This window comes from Gordionus sp. m RMFG-2023, chromosome 2, assembly GCF_954871325.1.
Source record: "Gordionus sp. m RMFG-2023 chromosome 2, tfGorSpeb1-WG-v2, whole genome shotgun sequence".
In the NCBI taxonomy this organism is placed as follows: Eukaryota; Metazoa; Nematomorpha; class Gordioida; order Chordodea; family Parachordodidae; genus Gordionus; species Gordionus sp. m RMFG-2023.
The window spans coordinates 37877648-37900669 of NC_088776.1; the positions used below are offsets into that span (position 1 = coordinate 37877648).

The 23022-nt window shown below is 26.6% G+C and overlaps 1 protein-coding gene across 1 annotated transcript; it reads right to left on the bottom strand.

The window, feature by feature from the left end:
* Positions 1-1659: 1659 nt before the first annotated feature.
* Positions 1660-23022, bottom strand: LOC135923606 (CCR4-NOT transcription complex subunit 9-like). The gene is made up of 8 exons (XM_065458451.1): positions 22845-23022; positions 22685-22805; positions 22553-22640; positions 11097-11203; positions 9960-10055; positions 9800-9898; positions 2127-2218; positions 1660-1916 (listed from the first exon to the last, which is right to left on the bottom strand). The coding sequence occupies exons 1-8, from the start codon at positions 22937-22939 to the stop codon at positions 1772-1774; spliced, it is 843 nt and encodes a 280-aa protein (XP_065314523.1). The 5' UTR covers positions 22940-23022; the 3' UTR covers positions 1660-1771.

Genomic DNA, 23022 nt, shown 5'->3' on the forward strand with positions numbered 1-23022 from the left:
AGCAGACTTTCATGGGCCTTAATTTTTTGACCAAGCCCAACCCAAGTAGGCCCAAGCCCGGCCCATATCTAATGTTAAGATAAATTCCCAAGCCCATGATAAGTTTCAAAAAAAATTTTCAAACCCGGCCATTAAATATATTTAGGCAATCATTTTGTTTACAATACTAAAATTTATTATTATTAGAAGGAAAAAAGGCAATATTTCTTTAAATTAGCAACTCTTTTAAATAATCTAAATATAAATTTAATAATTTTAGGCCCAGGCCCAGCCCATTAAAAAAAACTTTAAAAATCCAGGCCCGGCTTAGGCCCGCTAGAAAATGTAATATTAAATGGGCCGGGTATGGGCCGGCCCATAAAGGACTCTGCTCTAAAGTCCTAAGTCAAATAATTAGAACAATTTAAAAATTTGAAACTTTTTATGTTAAATAATATATATGATTCAACACGACCCCGCCATAACTGTTCCATCGAAACTTTTAAAAAAAGGTCATTCGGCCCGGCTCGTAATAATTTTTATTAAGTAAAATGACAAAAATTAGCCTAATTTTAACTTTCAAAAAAATTTGAGAAATAACGGCCCGCCGAGAAAAAAAAATTTGCCTAAATTGTCCGGCCCTGTCACTAATATAACAACTCCAAGGCTTTTCCTTTATTTTAATCCAATTCTTTAATTTAGGATCTTGTTGTTCGGTGGCATATTTTATGGAATATTAGGAATAAGTATTTTTTTAATGATTCAACATAATATTTGAAGATTAAAATTGTTTAGAAATAATTATTTATATAATAATATTATATTATCTAATTTAAGATGAAAGCAAAAAAGGCTGCCGAAATAGTGTACAAGGACCATATTTAATAACTGATGATCGCGGTTATACGTGCAATATAGATAAGGTTTCCTATGAAACAAGATGTTGTCACCACTCGTATAATCATTTTAGTTCAAGTAAGATAAAAGAACAGCAAAATAATGATTCAGTCAAATTTAGTTGTAAGAGTTGCGAAGATGATAGGTGTTGTTCGATATATGAATATTGCATATCCTGTTGTTTAAAGATCAACATAAACAAAAATATTTCTGATATAAAATTGCAGGAATACGGGTATAATAAAGATTACCATTATAATCAACAAGTTATCGAGGATAGATTAATATACATTAAAACATTGATAATGTTCACTCCGAGCGCTAATAAAATTGGTACTGAAAATGATGGACACGATCATGCGAATGTGAACAGATTAAATGCTAAGCCAGAAAATCAACTTCAAATAAATTTAACTGCACAAAATATTGTAAACAATCTTGAAAATACTGATGTTTATAATTTGATATGGCTGAATGATATTCAAGACACATTCGAATATTGTGTTTCCAAATGTAGGACATCGTCTCTAGCGCTATCTTATAATCAAAATTCTTATAGAAATAACCGTCAAAAATTTTGTTTCGGAACTTTAAGGCCAAAATTATTGATAGAAAATTCCTATCTACCAGTTTCAATTAATTGAATTAAAAACTTTGAAAATTGGACAATAATTTTTTAAAAAAAAATTTCCATATAGATATTGTCATTAAGTGTAATATATTTTGATAAAGACTTTAAACAATTTATTATAAAGACTTGAACACATGAGTTTTTTTCAAAATTTAAGTTATTAATTGCAATAAATATGTATATTCACAGTTTTAAGATCATTTAATGTATATATTTTAATATAATTGCGATTTAAAATAAGTTTGATTCAATTTTTTTTGACTTTTAAATATTTTGACCTAAATTTAATTCCAAATTTGTGAGCAATTGATTTAACCACAATCTAATTGATGCGTCTTCCTGAATGCATTTGCTAAAAGTAATATCTTTCAGGGGATCTGGCAAACATTGTCGCAAAGCCTCCCTAGCCCTAATATAAAAAAAACAATTCATTTATCAAATAAAATAATCAACATACACCATTGAAGTATGAAGGAAATTAATTTTTGAGGGGTGATTTTTCAATTTAAAGATGAGAACACAAACGACAAAAATTGGGGTTATATCAAACGATGATATTATGCTAATAAAATTATGGGAATTACTCAATAGAAAAAAAAAATATTCAATGAATAATAACCTTGGATTATCCGATAGCCTCAAATAACACCTAATTACGTGCTTTAGTAGTCGCGTGGCTGGTTCTTTAGCTAAGCATAAAACCATTTTACCCTATTATAGAATATTAGTGTTTACAAATTGAAAAGCGTATTTTTCAAATAATGCATGTAAAATGTTATTGTGTCCATATTGGTAAACGTTTTATTTTGAGTTAAAAAAATATATATAATTTGTGCTTTTTTACTTTATTATTTAAAAATACCACACCGATTTACAACGAAGCGTTTTCTATTAAAAAACCAAAACTTTAAGCGTAAAAATTTCGGCTCAATTTGTAAGCACTATTTAGTTTATATCGAATAATTAGATTTAAATTATTATAAGTGTATTAAATTTCCTCTAATAAAAAGTTTAAAGATAATAATTATTAGAGACCGGAACTTAAAAGAATATTAGCCTAAAAAATAGGGAATAGAACTTAAAAATTGCGGTTCTTGGGCTTTTTTAGGTAATAATATCCTAAATTACATAAATTTATAAGCGTAAAATATCTTTATATTTAATTTTAAAAAAATTTTCACTCATATCGTTTACTCATTAAAATTTAAATAATCATTTTAAAACAGGGTTGTCATGTCGGACAATTGACCTGTCAAATACTCAAAAATATTATTGGCGATAAATATTTTGATATAATTAACTAGTATGCATAAAAGTATGTAATCTGGGTTACAATTTATTTAAAAATATATTTGTATCATGAAGGAATCGTTTTAATTATAATTTTATATTAAAATTTAAAATATTTTGTAATATAAAAACAAAAAAATTTTTTTATTACTAAAATAAATAAATATAATAATTTAGCTGTCATAGTTTATTTTTTAATAAATTTAAATTTTATTTAATATTTAGCCGAGTATAAATTATATTAATTCTTATTTATTTTACTTCCACTTGATACATTTGAATTTATAAATTAATTTTTAGTTGTTCTGGTCAGATTTACAAAATAATTTAATCAATTCTGGTAAAAAGTTATATATAATATTATATTTTATATAATGCCAAGTTATTGAAATAATGGTCGATAATTATAAAATAACTAAGATTGATTAACTTAACAATAATCAAAATCTTTCATAGTTAAATTTTAGTATATTAGGGGTTATGGTCAAACCAAAGCAACAAGTTTGGAAACATTTTCAAGAAATAAGCGATTATAAATCAATTAACCCTGTCATAATTAAGGAAAAATTGTATTCAAATTCCAAAATATCAACCTCGACAAAAAATCTCACAAATGTAATTTGTAATACTTCTATCTCTAATGAAGAATTGGGTGAAATTAGTGGGAATTGTTATATTTGAATGTTTATATATATTTTAAAAGGTTACGCTATTTGAATTATATATTATTATAACTTTCTTACATTTAATATTATCTTATGGAGGTCAATGTAATTGCATATTAGTAGAAGTTAAATGACATAATTATAAAAGATTATATATAGGAAACAATTTTATAATAAAGAATCTATTGTTTTGACTATAAAAAATGGCGAAGAAATAAAAAAAAATCTAAGTCGCGCGGTTTTCGGTCAAGTTTAATAATATATAGAATTATAAAAAAAATTTCTGTTTATAAAAAAAAATTATATATATTTAGAAATTATGGATAAAATTATTCTCCAGGACTTTAAAAAGGAAGATTGTTCTATAGGACTACATTATATCAAATATATACTAAATGTGAAAAATATTCCTCAAACTGACGCCACTTTAAAAAAATTATTTATAGCTTATGGAGGAATAAACATTATAACTGATATCAAAAAATTACTCTTTCCTAGGAATATAGAGGAGGTAGGATGGATTGACATTTATAAAATAGCAAAACAACTATATAAAGATGAAATAACTATTTTGGCATCAAGAATTGATTTCATTAGATTAAGTCGCGTGCTACTAAATCAGTAATGAGCTATTTAAAAAATATAAAGGAACTAGCCCGAAGATGCGAATTTAAAGACAATGTAGAACTGAGAATTCGAGATCAATTAATCGCAGGACTAAAGATGTCACAACTGGATAAAGAACTACGATTAAGATATCCAGATACTTAAGACGAAGACCAACCGTTAAGCTTAAACAAAGTGGTAGATTGGCTTTAGCGATGGAACGAGCTGACTTAGAAATAAATAATACTGCTAAAATGGTGTATAAAATCAAAGAGCCGAATAAACATGATAATAATAATCGGATAAATCAACATGATAAAAATAATCGGCAGTATAATAATAATGATAAACGGCACTATTGAAAGGATAATAAAGCATATGTAAAAAGAGAACTAGTGCCCCGGGTATAATAACTACCATACAAATAATAATCGTAATTGGAGAAAACCATGCTATTTCTGTAATCGGTTTCATGCTATTAGAAATTGTCCCGCCTACGGAAAATTGTGCAGCAAATGTAGGAAACCAAACCACTTCGCCGTATGTTGTAAAGCTAAAGAAAAGGTTTACGGAACAAATTACAATAATAAATAAGACGATTCAGATGTCTCAAGAAAAATATACAAATATGGGCAACATCCAACAATTGAGGTATTAATAAACAACCAAAAAATTAAAATGGAATACGATACTGGCTCGGCAGTAACCATTATTAATGAAATAATATGGAATAAAATCGGAAGGCCAAAACTTAGAAGAGCTAAATCACCATGGAAATAATAGAATAAAAATTATGGGTGAAGCTGAGGTAAAAGTACAATTAAATAATAACATAAAATGGCTTCCATTATTAGTCACACAAACAAATGATGCAGCTCTATAGCAAAAAATGTAAAAATCAATATGATCAACAATAGATATAAATACAATGATAATGGTAACGTAAATATTGACAAACTATATAAAGAATTTGCTACGGTGTTTGATAATAAATTAGGATTAATAAAAAATGTCGAACCAGTAAAACTACAATTGGAAGAAAATACAAAACCAATTGCACTGCCAGCTAGAAGAGTACCGTTGCCTTTAAAAGTAGAAATTGAAAATGAACTGAAACGTTTGGAAGAAAATAATATAATTAAGAAAATAGATCTATCAACAACAAGAGTAACCTGGAGTACTCCAATGGTAGTGGTAGGTAAAACTTCAGGTGAACTACGATTATGTGGAGATTTCAAAGTAACATTAAATAAATTTCTATTAAAAGACTATCACATTCTACCAACGTTTGAAGAATTAATAGCAAAAATAGCGAATGGAAATAAATATACAACATTAGATCTCAAAGATGCATACCTACAAATGAGCATTGACGATGAATCGCAAGAATTATTAACAATGGTAACACCAAATGGATACTACCGCTATTTACGATTACCATTTGAGCTATACAGCACCAATAATATTTCAACGATATATGGACGATTTACTGGCTGATTGTAAAGATACAGCAGTTTATTTAGATGATGTTAAAATCACAGGAAAAAATTATGCTGAACATATCGAGAATATAAAACAAGTCCTTAAAAAATTACAAAATGCGGGATTAAAAGTCAAAACAAGCAACATAAATTTTATGAAGGATAAAGTATTATATTTAGGATACATAATAGATCAAAATGGAAAACACCCTAATAAATAAAATAATAGCAATACAAAAATATCCAACGCCAAAAGATAGACATGACATAAAATCATTTTTAGGTATATTAAACTATTATACACGGTTCATACCAAACTTACATGGAATCATAGCCGAATTACATAATAAAACTAGTAAAAATGTTAAATGGAATTGGACTAAAAAAGATGATGCGTTATTTGAAAAAGCAAAAGGAATAGTAACAGAACACAATACTATACAATTTTATAAACCGGATATTGAGTTAATACTAGAAACAGATGCATCAAACCAAGGATTTGGAGCTGATGCTGAAAAGAATTATTCGACAATCGACAAAGAAGCCAAAGCCATAGTAAACGGCGTAGAAAAATTTCATAACTATTTGTATGGACGAAAATTTAAAATACGAACGGACCATAAACCTTTAACAAAAATATATGGGGATAACAGAGATTTTAACGCCTTAACAAACCAAAGATTGTTACGTTGGGCTTATAAATTATCTGCATATGATTATGAAATAATGTATAAGAATGGCGCAAGGAATATAATTGCAGATGCTCTATCGCGAAGCCCAATAGAGAAAAATGAGAAATCTTACTTATGATACATTAACTCTATCAAGAAAAGAACTTAGAGATGAAACTGCTAAAGATCCAATTTTAAGAACAGTAAAAATATTATTAAATGGTACAAATATACAAAATCAAGCACCAGAATTACAAGCTTTTAGAACAAGAATAGATGAAATAGAAAATGATGACGGTATCCTATTTTGGAATGGTCACTTAATAATTCCATATTCACTACAAAAACGAGTTTTACAGATATTACATACAGGTCATCCCGGTATTACATCGATGAAATCCATTACGAGACATTACATATGGTGGGAAAAATTAGATAAAGATGTCGAAAAATTAGTCAACCGCTGTATTGGGTGTCAAAAACATCGCAGAGATATACCAGAAGTTGTCGTATACCCATGGAATCCACCAGCACAACCCTGGGAAAGGGTACATTTAGATTTTGCCGGACCACTAGACGGATTTTATTGGCTGGTAGGAATCGATGCATATTCAAAATGGATAGAGATCGATAGAATCAAAGATACCACAAGTAAAAATTTAATAAATAGATTAGAAAAATGGCTTACACGATATGATGTTCCACGTCAAATTGTCACAGAAAATGGTCCACAATTCATTTCAAATGAATTTTACAACAAAAATAAGAATATACAACACATAAAAACTACACCATACCATCCGAGAAGTAACGGATTAGTTGAAAGATGCATACAAACTATAAAAAAGAACAAACAAATGATGGGTAAAATGCCTTAATGAAGTATTAGTTACATATACAAATTCCGAACATTCCTCAACGGGCCGAATACCTGCTAAACTATTTATGGGGAGAAGACTAAATACTTTATTAGACTGGGTGAAACCATCAATTACTGAAAAATTAGAAACCTCTATAGTAAAACACGACCAGTTAAACAAAGGCATAAGAGATTTTGGAAAAAACGAATTAGTTTGGATAAAAAATCCACTTGAAAAAGGATGGTATGAAGGAAAAATAATAAACCAACAAGCAAAATTCTCGTATAACGTATAAGAAAAAGATAAAATAGTACGAAAACACGCAGATCAACTACGAATAAGGGAAGAACCACAAATTGAACCAAGTCAAAAAGGAAGGCAACCGCGTTATCCAACAAGGGAACGAAAGCCAACAAAAAGATTAATAGATGAACTTGAACTTGGTAATAAAAAGATTGATAGACGATCTTAACTTGGTGGGAAAGAAGATATGTTATATTTGAATGTTTATATATATTTTAAAAGGTTACGCTATTTGAATTATATATTATTATAACTTTCTTACATTTAATATTATCTTATGGAGGTCAATGTAATTGCATATTAGTAGAAGTTAAATGACATAATTATAAAAGCCTATATATAGGAAACAATTTTATTATAAAGAATCTATTGTTTTGACTATAAAAGGAATGATTATCAAATTGACAATATTTTGTCTTGTGACTAAGGAGAATTTGATTCCATTATCTCTGATCAATCTACAAGCAAGGCGATTAAATGTAAATCTCAATCTTATATAACCGGTTTCATAGATAGAATGAATCCTAAAGAACAAAAAGAGCTCGATCGATTGTTTGCAAAGGCGGTATATGCGAACAATTTACCTTTCCACATCTCTGAAAATCCCCACATTCAAGAATTTTTTGAAAAACTATGTCATATTTACACTTTACTCAGGCGAAGGCAGCTGGCTGGATATCTTCACAAAGCATCAGGAGATATGGAGGCGAAAGTTGCAGATATAATAGATAAAGCTCCTTGGCTGGAGTAACATCAGAAACGAGAGTGTTATTAAATTTATGGTGAAGACGCCTGTTTGAGTATTCTCTAAATTTTTAAATAATGAAGAAAATCACCATATGGCAGATTATATTACCCAGGAATTTAAAAATATAATTCATGAATTAAATCCGGTAAAAGAATATTCTTTAGTTACTGATAATGCCGCTAACATGAAAGCAGCCTAGAGAATTCTAAAATCTGAATCTTTTTATAATCATATGCAATGTTATGGTTGTGCAGCGCATACATTGCAGTTATTCTTTCACGATTTTGAACGACTTCAATTAACATATTTCAATCATTAAAAAAATTGTTAAATTCTTCAGGAATAAACATATACCTGCTGCAGTATTTTCCCGTAATAAGAATCAACATGGTATACCATGTACATTGAGTACAATTAGCCAAACAAGATGTGCATCGTCAATAAAATGTATGGAGCAAATATAAATAGGTAAGTCAGCTTGAAAGCATCAGTTGTTAAAGAAGCTGTATGTGATATTTGTCCAATTACCAATATTAAGTGAAGAAATATTTTGGATGAAAAATTTAAAATTTTTAGATATACTCTAACCTTTAGTTATCCATTGTTGAAAGTGCAAGGAGATAAATGTACTCTGACTCACGTAAACGAGATGCTTAATTTGGAAAATCACATAATACAATCATGTATATTTTCTCCATCTGAAGAAAAAAAAATTAAAGTTATGTTTGAAAAGAGAAAAAATGATTTAAATACATGTGCTCACAATGCTGCTTAATTATTGGATCCCCAATATCAAGGGGAGCATCTTAATAGTACTGAATTTGATGAAGCATGTGATATAATATAAGAATTGGGTATTTTACAAGGTGGTGATAATCAAAATATTTTAAGTGATATAATAAATTTCAGAAATAAAAGCGGCATATTTCATAGCCAAAATATGTGGAAAGTGGTAACTTCCATAATCAGATTTCAGCCTCAAGTTGGTGGAATGCACTTTGCCCACCTTGCCCATTAAGAGAAGTGGCTAATATTTTACTAACATTTCCTAGTTCGACTTCTTCTTCAGAAAAAAATTGGTCAGTTTGGGGCAATATTCATAAGAAAAACAGAAATCGATTGAAGACTTCTACAATAGGAAAATTGGCAAGAGTATATCATAACTTAAAATTGATTAAAAATATTAAAGAAAATAATGATATTGAATATGAATCGGAACAAGACTCTGCCTAGGAGGCGAAACATTAACTATGGAATAAATTAAAAAAATATTATATAGATTCATTATAATATTATATATATACAAAATAAAGTTAAGATTGGCGTAAAAAACATTTATTTGAATTTGAACGATCAAATATCGTTCATTTGTTCGAATCGTATTTGACTAATCAAATGCACAACCCTATTTTAAAATGCTCGTTTTATTTTGTGGGGATATTGTATACTTTTGAAAAAAAAAATTTCAATAAAAAAAAATGAAATGTCACATATCCATGTTCCTTTTCAATTATATTAAGATAAATCTAGAACATATACGGTTCTAGAATAGAAACCAAAAAATTAAGAATCTAAAAGCATTAAAGTTCTGATTTATATCACGTTGAAACTAAAAAATTTTTATAAAAAAATTTTTTGTAGATCTAATTTTAAAATTATATAATTTACCAATATCATAGCAACGTGAGAAAATCGTTCGTATGTTTGGCATATATAAGATAGTCCAGTTTCATCTAATAAAATTTTTTCTAATATAAATGTAGCGACCTGTAAAGGTAGAAAGATTTAAATTATGTTTAAAAGGGTATATTAAAAAATATATATTTACGGTTTTAGACAATTCTGTTCCATTTTCCATTATTCGTAAACATAAAGGTATTATTTCAGTTGACAATAAAAAGCTTATGACCTCTTGATCGTCAGTCTTTGAAATTATATATTTAAAAAAAATATACACACAATTATCGAAATTTAATAATAATGAATAACGTTTTAAGTTCCATTTTTATTTTTTTTAAATAAATTCTACTCACATTCAGGGTCCACAAAGGCTGCATTCACATTAGAGAATGCATTGGTATGAGTGCAAAAAATATAAAAAGTGAGAGTTAAATCAAAGTATTCATATTTTATATCCGACTTCAAATCATTTTCTTATCTTCGCTCCAATTTTCAAACCGGTATAAATTAAGATTGAACTTGTTCAAAATTCAGATAAAATTCAAACCTTATATTTGATAAAAGAAACTTATATTACCCTGCATTCGCATTTAGCAGAAATTCGTGGCGAAATATACGAAAATAGAGCATATTTCGAATACTTTGCCGCAAATTCGCGCTAACTGTAAATGCATGGTTAGACTCTAATCCAGCTGAATTATGTTTGGCATATGATATTTTAATTACTTTTAAAAATTATAATTATATATTTAAAATTTATTAATAATCAGTTTTTTGATCCTTATTTGCCGATTCCATGATTTGTATAAGGTGCATGTATAAATGATATTGTCTATAGTGTTTCGATTTCGATATTACTATGTTTTCATGATTGATTATCTCGTTCCGACATCGCTGTGAATATTTTTGCATTGCGATGTCAATGTGAATGCAGCCGGCCTTATCTAATAGTAAATGCGATTTATAGTGCAATTTAATATTTTTGTAAATTATGCATCGCTTGAGCGATATCGCGCCTATAAATGAGACCTAAGATGGTGGATGCGAATCTATTGCATCATTGAAATTTCAGAGAACCAATATTTTTCTTCAACAAAATCTTTTGATCAGATTCTAGTTAAAAAAAACCATATTTTGACTCATTTGATGCATAATTCAGTTCACCATGAATATAATTATTTTTTTAAATCTAAAATGGCATTCAATCATTCATTACTCAAATAATTAAATTGTGTTAAATTGAATAGTGATCATTTTTTAATATATAAGTAAGTAAATATTATACTTTAACTAAAGCACCAATAACTCCTAAACTTGTCAACCTCAAGCATTCAAATGGACGATTCTGACTATTGGTATTCAAAAAACTGTACAAATACAAAGGAATATTTGCTAAATGTTTTTTTAAAATAAAATTGAGAATAAATTTATTTAAAAGCAATTTATAAATAATGGTATTATATATAAAAATATAAATAAGAAGCAGATTTAATAAAATATAAGGCATTTCGTCGGTTGATTAATAAAGTGTTCTATGTCCACTTTTATTTAAAATCAAAATTGATTTTTTTCCCAATAAATCAGTTCGTCAGTACTATCAAGTTATACATCAACTAGATATAAAATTCCCAAGAAAATTCGTTCAGGGGAAATTTTCCCGGGAAAAGGAAATTATTGAAAATTAAAAATAACCCCCAAATAAACTTTAAACCTTTAAAAATTTTTATTGAATAATTTTATTAAATTTAAAGAACTAAAGGAAATAAAATAATTAAAAAATAAAGACAAAAATACATAGTAAACATTTTATTCTCTTATTGAATAACTTTATTAATTCAAGAAGCATGTATTATAAATTATTTTTAAAATTCATGGGATGCAAATGAAATATCATTGGCATCTTCATGGGAGATCGATATTAATTTTTGGATTCTCTCATTCTATTTTCGATTTCTTGTTTTAGAATGAACTTTTTCAAATCTGGCAAACTCTTTTCGATGAAACACTTGAGGGTGGTATCGAAAGACATCTTACTGTTGCTTGAGAAAGGGGTTAATTGCACAACCCTTTCCCACTCATGAGTGATTTGGTATGAATTGAGCTCTCCTATATGCTCGCTCCTTTATAGAAACCTTGTTTTAAACAATATTCTGCTAAATTACCATCACTTTTCCAATATCGCAATTAATTTGGCCAGAAATAATATTTATTAAGTTTAAAGATCCTGTTAATTCGCGGTCTGATAATTTTACACCATAATATCTACAATCCAGAAATGTTCATGATGATATTCTCGGCAACAAAATTTCATTCGTTTATTAACACGTGTAATCTTAACAATTTTCAAATCATTTTCATTAAAAATAAAATTGAATAATTCAGTTTATCTTTTATATCCAAAAATATTTCTGGTACATCAGATAATATCGCTGTATCCGATTCTACAATTAAAAATTTGTTATAAATAAATTACAAAAAAATCAATATCGACTAAACTTTAACTAGTATCCTCCTTTGTTCAATATAATATGCCTTTAATTTCTCGCAAAATTTCCTTATTTTTCAAAATACTTTACAATATAAACCTTCCCATCTTGTCGGACTAGGAATTTTTAAGGAAGATTTATATCTAGAGATTTAAAGGTAAATTTCCTGGGAAATAACGATCACTTTCCAGAATTTTCCCTTAATATAAATATATTTTATTGCATTATATCATAAATTTTAAATTAATTTTTATTTTTTTCGTGAGTTTTTAAGCTTAATTTTTTAGTGCAACTCTCCAAATCTCAACTATATAATTTTAAAAATAACAAAAGTAAAATGTTAAAACATTATATTCTCATATATTCATAATATTAATATGATATATTATAGAATAATTAATGATATATTTAGATTTGATATATAAGGATAAATAAATATATTTTTTCATACTACTATATAACTGGTCATTTTTTGCGCCAACAAGACCCAAACCCGGGGCTTGTAGATTCAATTATTTTTTTAAGTCTCCCATAAGATAATTAATATTATTATTGCATTATTTTCATGGACGACTCAGGGCTAGTCGTATCAATCACAAATTTGATATAATATATTTATTTAATAATATAAAATAAGTATTTATTGGTTACTACCATATATTTAAATCAAATCTATATTATAGAATTAGGAAAAAATAAAAAAATTTATTAAAAAATTTACACATTATTTATAATTCAAATAATATCATATTTTGTTAATTTTATATGAATTATTTTTATGTAAATGTGTAAAATTTTTATATTTTTTTCTAATTCTATAATATAGATTTGATTTAAATATATGGTAGTAACCAATAAATACTTATTTTATATTATTAAATAAATGCAAATTTGATTGATACGACTAGCCCTGAGTCTACTAGCCCCTAATTACTAATATAATACCTTCTAAAAATATATTTAAAGATGATATATGATTAAGAGACTTCCTGAAATGCGAAAAGAGGGGTTTAAATTTAATATGTAAATTTTATCATTTATAAACTCTTCATATTTTAATGCATTAATATTGTGGTGTAAAAACATTTTTATTTTTACCTAAAAAACACATTTTATCATAAAAAATTTTAATTCGAGGGGTATAAACTATTTTTCGCCTCAAATATACATATTATACAATGCTATTACATAATTAAATTTGAATGTTTAAAATGTCTGTTTTTTAAATAAAATCCGCTGAACCGACCTCTTGCGCCGACTAGCCCTGGTCTCCTCTACTTTAAAAAAAATAGCGATAGCTCGCTACTAATTTAGAAAGTGGCGAAGTAGCGCAATTTTATAAAATCTGCAAAATAATTTAAAAGTGACTATTGAAATTGATATGATATTGAAGATAATTTTTGTACAGATCATATCGACAAAATTATTTTTCTGAAAAATGATAATATGGAATTTGCTTTTCCTAATTCGCAAAATATTTTCATTTCGATAAAAAAAATTAACAGTGTATAAATTTCGCTGTATGTGCCGGAAGTTTTATCATCAAACAAGGCATGTAGCTTCAACCTTAGGAAACATTTAAAAGTAATATATTAAACAAATATAATATCAACGCAGCCAAATCCTTCATCTTTGAAATAAATTTTGAATCAAAATTGAGATGAGTTTATGTGAATTAATTTTTTGGCTCAGTTCAAACATGGTATGTTTTTGGTTCAATAGATAAAAGGTTAAAGGATGGTGGCCTGACCAGTCATCAAACATTTTCATTCTAATACTTTTATAGTTTAAACTGACTCTAGCCAGATCAAAAACACCACCAGTGTTGTTAAAATAGCGAGCTACTTTTTTCAGTAGCGGTAGCTTTAGCTTGCTACTTTTTTTTAGAAAATAGCGATAGCGGTAGCTCGCTACTAATTTATTTCAATTTTACATAATAAATACATCTAAAAATTATTAAAATATATTTTTTATTAAATCTAAAACTATAATCCTTTTATTTAATTTAATTGTGAAATTTATATTTAAAAATATACATTATAAATCTAGTTATTAAAAATGTGTGAGATTGTTTAAGATAGTGAAATTTCTTTAGAAAATGAGAAATATATAGATTATTTTCCCAAAATTCAAAAAATACTTTAATCTTGAAGAAAAAATTACTACTGGATATCGGTTTGGATGCAAGAAAATTATGCCAGCCACTGGTAGAGTCTATGCTAAAAGGCATTGAGAAAAGGTCAAAATATTTTTATTTTCTATTGTACAATTATATAAAATGAATGATTTATTGCTTGATTAGCCATAATTTAAATTGGCTTAATTTACAACACAATCTATAATATTAATATAAATTCAAAATTAATATATTATTAATTACCTTGTGTATAATAATTATATTTTTAAAATCTTTATTTACCATAATTTAATGCTATTTTAATTTTTTATAAATGAATCTAAATTTCAGATAAATTTAAATTTTGAAAATTAAAAAGGTATTCTTCTTATTTTATAATAAATACAATCGCTTTATATAAGTTAGATATCCAGATCTGTATGATGATGATAATAGCTGCTATCGTTCATCCTAGTTTCAAGTTAAATTGGCCATACATTAATTTGACTGAATCTAAAGGGCAACTTGATAGGCTGATGGTAACGTTAAAAAATGTCATGCCTAACCACGATACTAATACTAGAGCAAGATCGAAACCGCGGCTTTCCATAGACGATTTTTTTGAAATAATAATAATAATAATAATACTGAACCTCTAGATGCTTTTTTTAAATCTAAAAATACTCATTTAAATATCTTTGATGATTTTTTTCATATAAAAGTATTTATTAAATTTAATACTGCGTTGCCCTCAAGTGCTAGTGCTGAACAATTATTTAGTATGGCAAAGTTTATACTTTCTGATCGTCGAGTACAAAATGTTATTATTAAAGTGCAATATTAAATAAATTATATATATATATATTTAACAAATTATAGTCATGTTTTTATACCAAGTGGAAATAAAGTGATGTAAAAAATATTTTAAAAAAAAATCAAAATAGCGTAAAAAGTAGCTTTAGCTACTTTTTTTTTAAAGTAGATAATAGCGCGCTACTCATTTGAAAACGATAGCGGTAGCGCGCTACTTTTAAAAGTAGCGTTTAACAACACTGATACCACCCACTATTAGATAATTTTTTTGAAATTGAAATACAATAAAAAATAAATTATATTTAAATTTTTAGTCGTATTTTTTATTTGTGGAAATGTAGATACGTGAAAAATATAATTCTAAAGTAACCAATAGTGTGCTGCTTTTTTGAAAAATAGTGGAAGCTATAGCGCATTAATTTATAAGTAGTGTTTAATAACATTGTTCAAGATATGGCTAAGAAAGGGTATATCTGAAAATTCAAAAATTGTCAATTAACATAATTTCCCAAATCTACAAAGATGTCTCAGCATATTAAGAAATAACAAAGGTAAATAAACAGTTTAGTTGATAATAATAATTGCACTGATGAGGCTATTGAATACCAGTTTCCAGTATTCTTAATAAAATAATATCCCAAACAAACATAAATAAAACTACTGTAAATATTTTTAAAAAAATAGCAATCATTTTAATAATTTATTAGGCGCATATTAAAAGTTTTGTTGACACTGTAACTCATCAAAATCAAACACAAATAGATAGTGCTTTGGCAGTAGCAATTTTTATGTCAAATTGTTCCTTCAAATTATTAGAAAATAACTATTTGATCAACATCAAGATACACAATTAGCAAAACATTATTAGATTTTGATTTTTTAATTTTCCCCTTCTTTTTTAATTTTCCCTTTCTTTTCTAATTTCCCCCTTCTTTTCTAATTTTCCCGGTGAAATTTCAGCCGGAACCAATTTTCTAGGGAATTTTATATTTCTTTTAAATTCTTTCAATATTCGCCTTTCTTTAAAAGTTGCCAATAAAATACCATTAAATTTTATATAGCATAAATCTTTAATAAGCAGATTCAAGTCATGTGCGGCATATCCAAAACATTCGATATAATTATATTTTTTCTTAACAAGCCTGGCCTTTTTCATATTCTTTGCCTTATCGGGTACTAGTGAAATAAATTTTTTACTACCAATTTCTTCAATCACTTTGATCAGCTCAGATGCAATATAATCATTTATTTCAATGGATTTAAAGAAAATGGGTACTCATAAATATGAAATTAATGATGGACTCTCCGCAAATGTCTGTCCAGTTATCGCAATGAGAGTAAAATCTTTTAAAGTATCTAATTTGTTGTTAATAATATTTGTCACCTTATTATATTCAAAATCTAATAATGTTTTGCTAATTGTGTATCTTCATGAAATTTTATAGGCTGGGCGCATTGATTCTAAAAAATTAATAAAGAATTTATTTTCTACTAATTGAAAGGGGTAATTTGACATAAAAATTGTTAGTGCTAATCACTTGTTGAGTTACAGTATCAACTAAATTTTTACTTTAGATGTGCCTCATACATTATTAAAATGATTAGTATTTTCCTTAAAAGTATTTAGAGTTGTTTTATTTATTTTTGTTTGAGATATTATTTTATTACGAATACTGGGAACTGGTATACATATAATATCTCAGTAGAATTATTATTATCAACCTAATTAAGCTGTTAACTGTTTAAATACCATTTACCTTAATATGCTAAGATATACACTTTCTTGTTATTAGCTCTATCTTGAATAAAATGTTTTCAGATATTGGAAATTTTTTCAGGCATCTATAATTTTTCAGGCATGCATAAAATATTCCAATCATGTTAAGTTAAAATTATTATAATATCAGTTATATAGTAAGATAAAAATATATTTATCCTTAAATTTTTTTATCTTGAAATATTTTTTTTGAACATTAAAAATTTAAATCATAAAATTTAATATAACTAATCATATAAAATGACAATTTGGTACACAAATAATAAAATATTTAGGAGCGAATATATAATCCGGTTTTTAAATCGCAATAAAATGCAGAATAAAACCTTATATGAGATTGCGTTAATTTATCAATAGATTTTCCTGTATTGGGGATTAAATCTCATTTATATTAGTAGAGATAGTCCACTAGATCGATTTTCTGAGATATATTTTTATTCTTCGTAATGAAGAAAAAGTTCTCTCATTTATGCTTGTACTAATTGGTATTTTAGCAGGTCCTTCCATGGCGTCTCTTGGTTGATCATCTACTAAGATTAATCTTTCATAAAAAGTAAATTTAATTGGCCTTTAGATACATTAATATTTTCTGAATAAAATTGAGCTAAATATTATTTTTTGCAATATCAAAATTTAATATATCCTCAGAACAGAGATAATAGTATTTGTAAATTGGATAGTAATTTTGATGAATAGCAAATCGTTCATTGATGTAAAAATGAATTCAAAAGTGGAAAAAACGGTTAATTTTAAGGCTGTGCCGATTCAGAAATTTTTTATCGATTCGATCTGATACTACTATAAAACCGATGAGATATTTTTATGTAGTGTTGCGAAATGGCTGGTTTTAATCGATTTTTAAAAACGGCGAAATCGAGGAGTTTAGCATCACTACACTCAACTAAACATTGCCAATATATTAAATGAGAAGATTAACTTTTGGAGAGTAAAAAAACAAGATACATTTAATCATTAAAATTAATTGGTTCTTTTAATTAAAGAATATTGATTATTTTATGACAATTGAAATAAATATCAGATCGATTTAAAAAAATAGAATACAGGATAGGTGAAAAATATGTGGAACGTCACAAATTAATATATAATTATGAAATTATGTATAAAATAAAAAATATAATATATTTATATATATACAAACATAAAATACTCAAAAACAAAATATCGGATCGATTTTTTAAATTCATTATTTTTTAAAAATGTTAAATATCGGATAGGATTAGTTTTAAAAAATATATAGGGCGTATTTTTCAAAAATGCTAAATATCAGAATTGCCTTAGTTATTTTATAATAATCCTCAATTGATTCCAGGTTAATATTTGAATGATTTGTTTGTCACGGTGCAAGACGAAACTTGGGAATCTCAAAATCATATAAATTTAGTGCTGTAAACTTTTCTAAAAAAATCGAACGCGTTCACGTTCAAGTTTATGTTCAAAAAAAAGGAACACGTTCACGTTCATAAAACCGTTCAAAATTTTATGATAAATTTTTTTTTAAATAAATTTAATATAAATAAACTTATATTTTTTAATACAATATATTTTAGCCATGTTAAAAAATAATATAGTTTTATTTTGTAATATAATTATAAATAAAATATAATAATATAATATAATATAGCGAATAAAAAGATATTTTTATTTATAAAAAATTTTTCTTATTAAATTTTAATAACAATTGTTTTCAAAATATTTATCTGATAGACAGGAACACTTGCCAGTTAATACGACATTAGCCTAAAAACACGCTCTACAGGGGCAGATGAGGGGATTGCGGTATTATACTTAATAAACAGTTCTTTTTACGTGGAGAATTAATTTAAAACATATTGTTTTGTTATTTGCAAAAAAATTGAGAAAAGTTATCATCCTCCAATCCATTCTCTACTCTCGACAAAAAAAAGGATATCTCGAAATTAACAGTTCTCTAGGGTTTTCAAAGCATTTTTTTTCAATAATGCTATAAGTTTATTTTTAATAGATTCGTTCTGTGGAAGCTTTATCCATGGCCATTGAATTTTGAATGCTGGATGTATAATTGCAGAAAGAACATATTGATCCTTATATATATGTTCAAATCTTTAAAAAAATAAAATATATGTAATAATTGAGAGTGATGGGTTTAATATCTTTTATTAATCCCATTTAATACGGCGTCTATCAATGGTTAACCATATTTGAGGCCACTAATTTTTTTAATTTTAAAATAACTATCGCTATTGTTGGGGTCAAATATCCCAAATGCATTATTTCAAATTTAATGATTTAGCTTAGTTATATCATATAAAATCAAATAAATAATATTAAAATCAAATGTCGTTTTAAATTGGAACCTGAAGATTTTGACAATATAATACTTTTTGGCCACATTTTACACTTGGTAAGCATTGGATTAGTTCCTTCAATATAGGATGTTAATGTAAAACATTTTCATATTCGGCCATAGTAATGATGATACATCTGATTTTGGATTTTCAGAATCAGATGATGAGGATTAAATAATAATATCCATGCTTATGCTAATCTATTAAATTAAAATATAAACGATAATATTCAAATTAATAAACTATGTGTTAAAAAAATTGAAATGTGAAAAGGAAATACACAGCCGATTAAAAAGTATAAATAATACATTTTTAAAAAAAATTCGGAAATATTAAATTTTTCAAATAAATAAAAATAAAAATATTTTTAAAATTGAACGAACGTTAAATTCGAACGCGTTCGTCATAAAAAAGGAACGCGTTCACGTTCAAAGTTCGTCAAAAATAAAAGGAACGCCGTTCATCATTTTTTTCAAAAACACGAACTTCATTATATAAATTCGCTTTCACTTTAACAATCATAGAAATTTCGTAAAATTTTTGGTCGATATTATCTCTTATTTTTCTAAGTTGTAATATAATAATATTAACGATTCTTATAACTTCAGCCAAATCCATAAAATTTTTCGAAAAATATTACATAAATTAAATAATTTATTAACCCATCCCATTGCAATAAAAATTGGCTGTCATATTCAATCTAGTAATATATCAGCTTCAGGCAAAATATCTGGTTCAGTCCATTCTGATATTTCTCCAAGAGCACTCAAAATAGGCTCTTATAGATCCTAAAATGCTGTAATAGTCTGATGTCGAAGGATCCATCTTGTTGGGTATGCTTATTGCAGTTTATTTATATTAATAGCACAACTATTCAGCAAATTCTTTCTTTTTTGGATAATGGAACATTTCGAACACTCTAGAAATTTTGCCTAATCATAATTACTAAGAGATAAATTAAATGATAAAATTTCCTTATATCCATCAGCATTTAAATTATAAAAAATGTAAGAAAATATACTATAAATTTTTGCAAGGAAAAACTTTAATATAAAAAGTATTTAAAACAGAATATAACCTTTTTGAAATAGAACACTTTGCAATCCACAATTCATGAAACCTTTTATATTTTTTCAATGAATTTTACTATGGAGGGGGGGGGGGAGGGGGTTGCTAAAAGTCAGGGATCCAAACCGAAACGAATATTGGTTCGGGTTCAGGTTCAGGTTCTGATAAAAATAATGGTTCACGCTTCAGGTTCGGTTCGTAAAAAATCTAAATATCGGTTCGGTTTGAACCTCTAAAAACCGGTTTGAACGTTTTTGTATTCAAACCTACATTCGACTTATGTATAGGGAAAAAAAATTTTTATTTCATAACTAAAATAAAAGAACATACAAAAAACCTTCATTTTTATTAATTTCACATTATAAAATAACATTTAATTTATAAATATACAAATAAATATCAATGATTAATTTTAATATGAACAATTACATAAATTTTTTTTATTAAGCCGCACAATTAATATATTTTCAAAATTCATCTCACTCAAATTACATCTATAAGGAGATGATATAAATTTAATTGTTAAAAAACATCTTTCCACACTAACTTAGGTAGCCGACACTGCCAATATGATATCAGATTTGATGTGTCATTTATAATAATATTTTGGATTTAATTTTTCTCTAAGCATTATAATTTATAAGCTTAAAATATTTAAAAAATGTTATAAAATGACAATATACTAAAGTTTATAAAAATTATGACCGACACTTATCAATCAAATGTGATTGATGCTAATCTTTAAAATAATTTAAAACTTGCATATTATTTTATAATAAAATCATGAGGCTTGAACCGGTTCAGAGGCATTTTAGCGATTCGGTTCAGGTAGAAATTTTTTAGCGGTTTAGGTTTGGTTCGATAAAAATACCGGTTTTTATGGTTTAATGGTTCGGTTTGGATCCCTGCTAAAGGTACTTTACCAAGGATGAGAAAATTGATTAGAAAGATTCTAACAATTCCTGCAATGTCCACAACTGAAAATTATCAAAGACTGGAAGGCTAGAAGAAATAGTCTGAAACCTGAAAATGAATATGCTTTAATCATTCCAAATTATTATAAATATGAAGCTAATTTTTTTATTATGTATATAATTTAATATATTATTATTTGTTTGGTTATAGCAATTTGTTTATGATGTAGCAATATATTTAATTGAACCCCAAATAAATTATTTTATTGAAGCTGATATTTGGTAATAATGTCTAATATCTATTATATAATAGTGATGCAAAATCACTCCATATGAGCCAATTTTTTAAAAAAGTTAACTCAATATTTTAGTACCTAAGTATAAAGATTTTGCTAATAGATGTTTAAACCTTTTTGCCATCTATTGGCAAAATATTTAGGCCTGTGTAATCTTTTTTTTAGAATACTGAATTAGCCATTTTTAAAAATCGCTTAGCTTTATAAAATTAAAACAATGGTAATAGAAATTATTTTTTAATATTAAAATAGATTTGGGTGAAGCAAACAAATAATTACTTATTTGAGTTGGGGAAAAAAAGATAGGGTGGGCTAGATAAATTTTAAAAATATTTTCAGCCAAACCAGGCTTAAAAAATTAGGCCTGATGAAGATTGCTTGCATGTGGCAAATATTTAAAAAGTGGTTGGATGAACTGGCTCATCCCAATGCTGAAGTTTTGTCATCGATACACAATTATTTAATCATGATTCTTATTCCAACCAAATGCATTTAATATATTTTTTTAAAGTATTTTTGTCTATTACAATATTTGAGTTTTTCATTAAATTTTTGTATGACTTTTTTATAATCAGTTCTTATGAATTTATATTAAATTTTAAATGTTCAAAAATCACAGATTTTTAAAATAATGAGGATATTTTAATACCCCCTCTCCTATAATGAACAAATCTCATAGCCAAACACCATCTTATTGTGGCTAATATATTATCATCAGTATAGAAGGTTTAAGAAATTTGTTTAAACAAAAATATGGTTAAGTCTTTAAATCTTATATTTTAGTTTTAAAAATGAAAATAAGAAACCTTATAAAATTATTGGTCCCAACAAAATATTCTCTAATATAGTTTTCACATAAAATAAGTGAGTTTTAAATAAAGTTATCTAAAATGAGAATGTAAACTTCTAAAGTGTTAGGAAATAACCTTGTAAAAATGGTCCACGGGTCTCAGAATGAGATGCTATACATTGCATTAGTGCTAATGCATTGCAAACTCTGTTTGACTGTTGAGCCTATTTGTTTCACATTAAAAAATAATTGCAAAATGATAATTTACGGTTAAATTTGGCGGAGCTAAAGATGGATATAAATTAACAACCTCTTGTAATAAAGCAGCCACAGTTCCAAATGAATGCCATAATAAAGGAGCCAGATCAGGTAAGGATTCTCTTCGTTTACTAATTTAAAACATGAACGCAGAATGCTTATAAATTAACCTTAATTCAAGAAGAGCTGTTTCCCTTGTATCTGGATTACATAAATCATTAATCCATTGGCAAACTTTATCTCTATCGATACTTTGCAATTGCATATTATTTGAAAAACTGCGGACACAAAGCGATTGAATCACATATGAATTTTCCCAATATTAATGCGTAAGCTCGAATATTCACT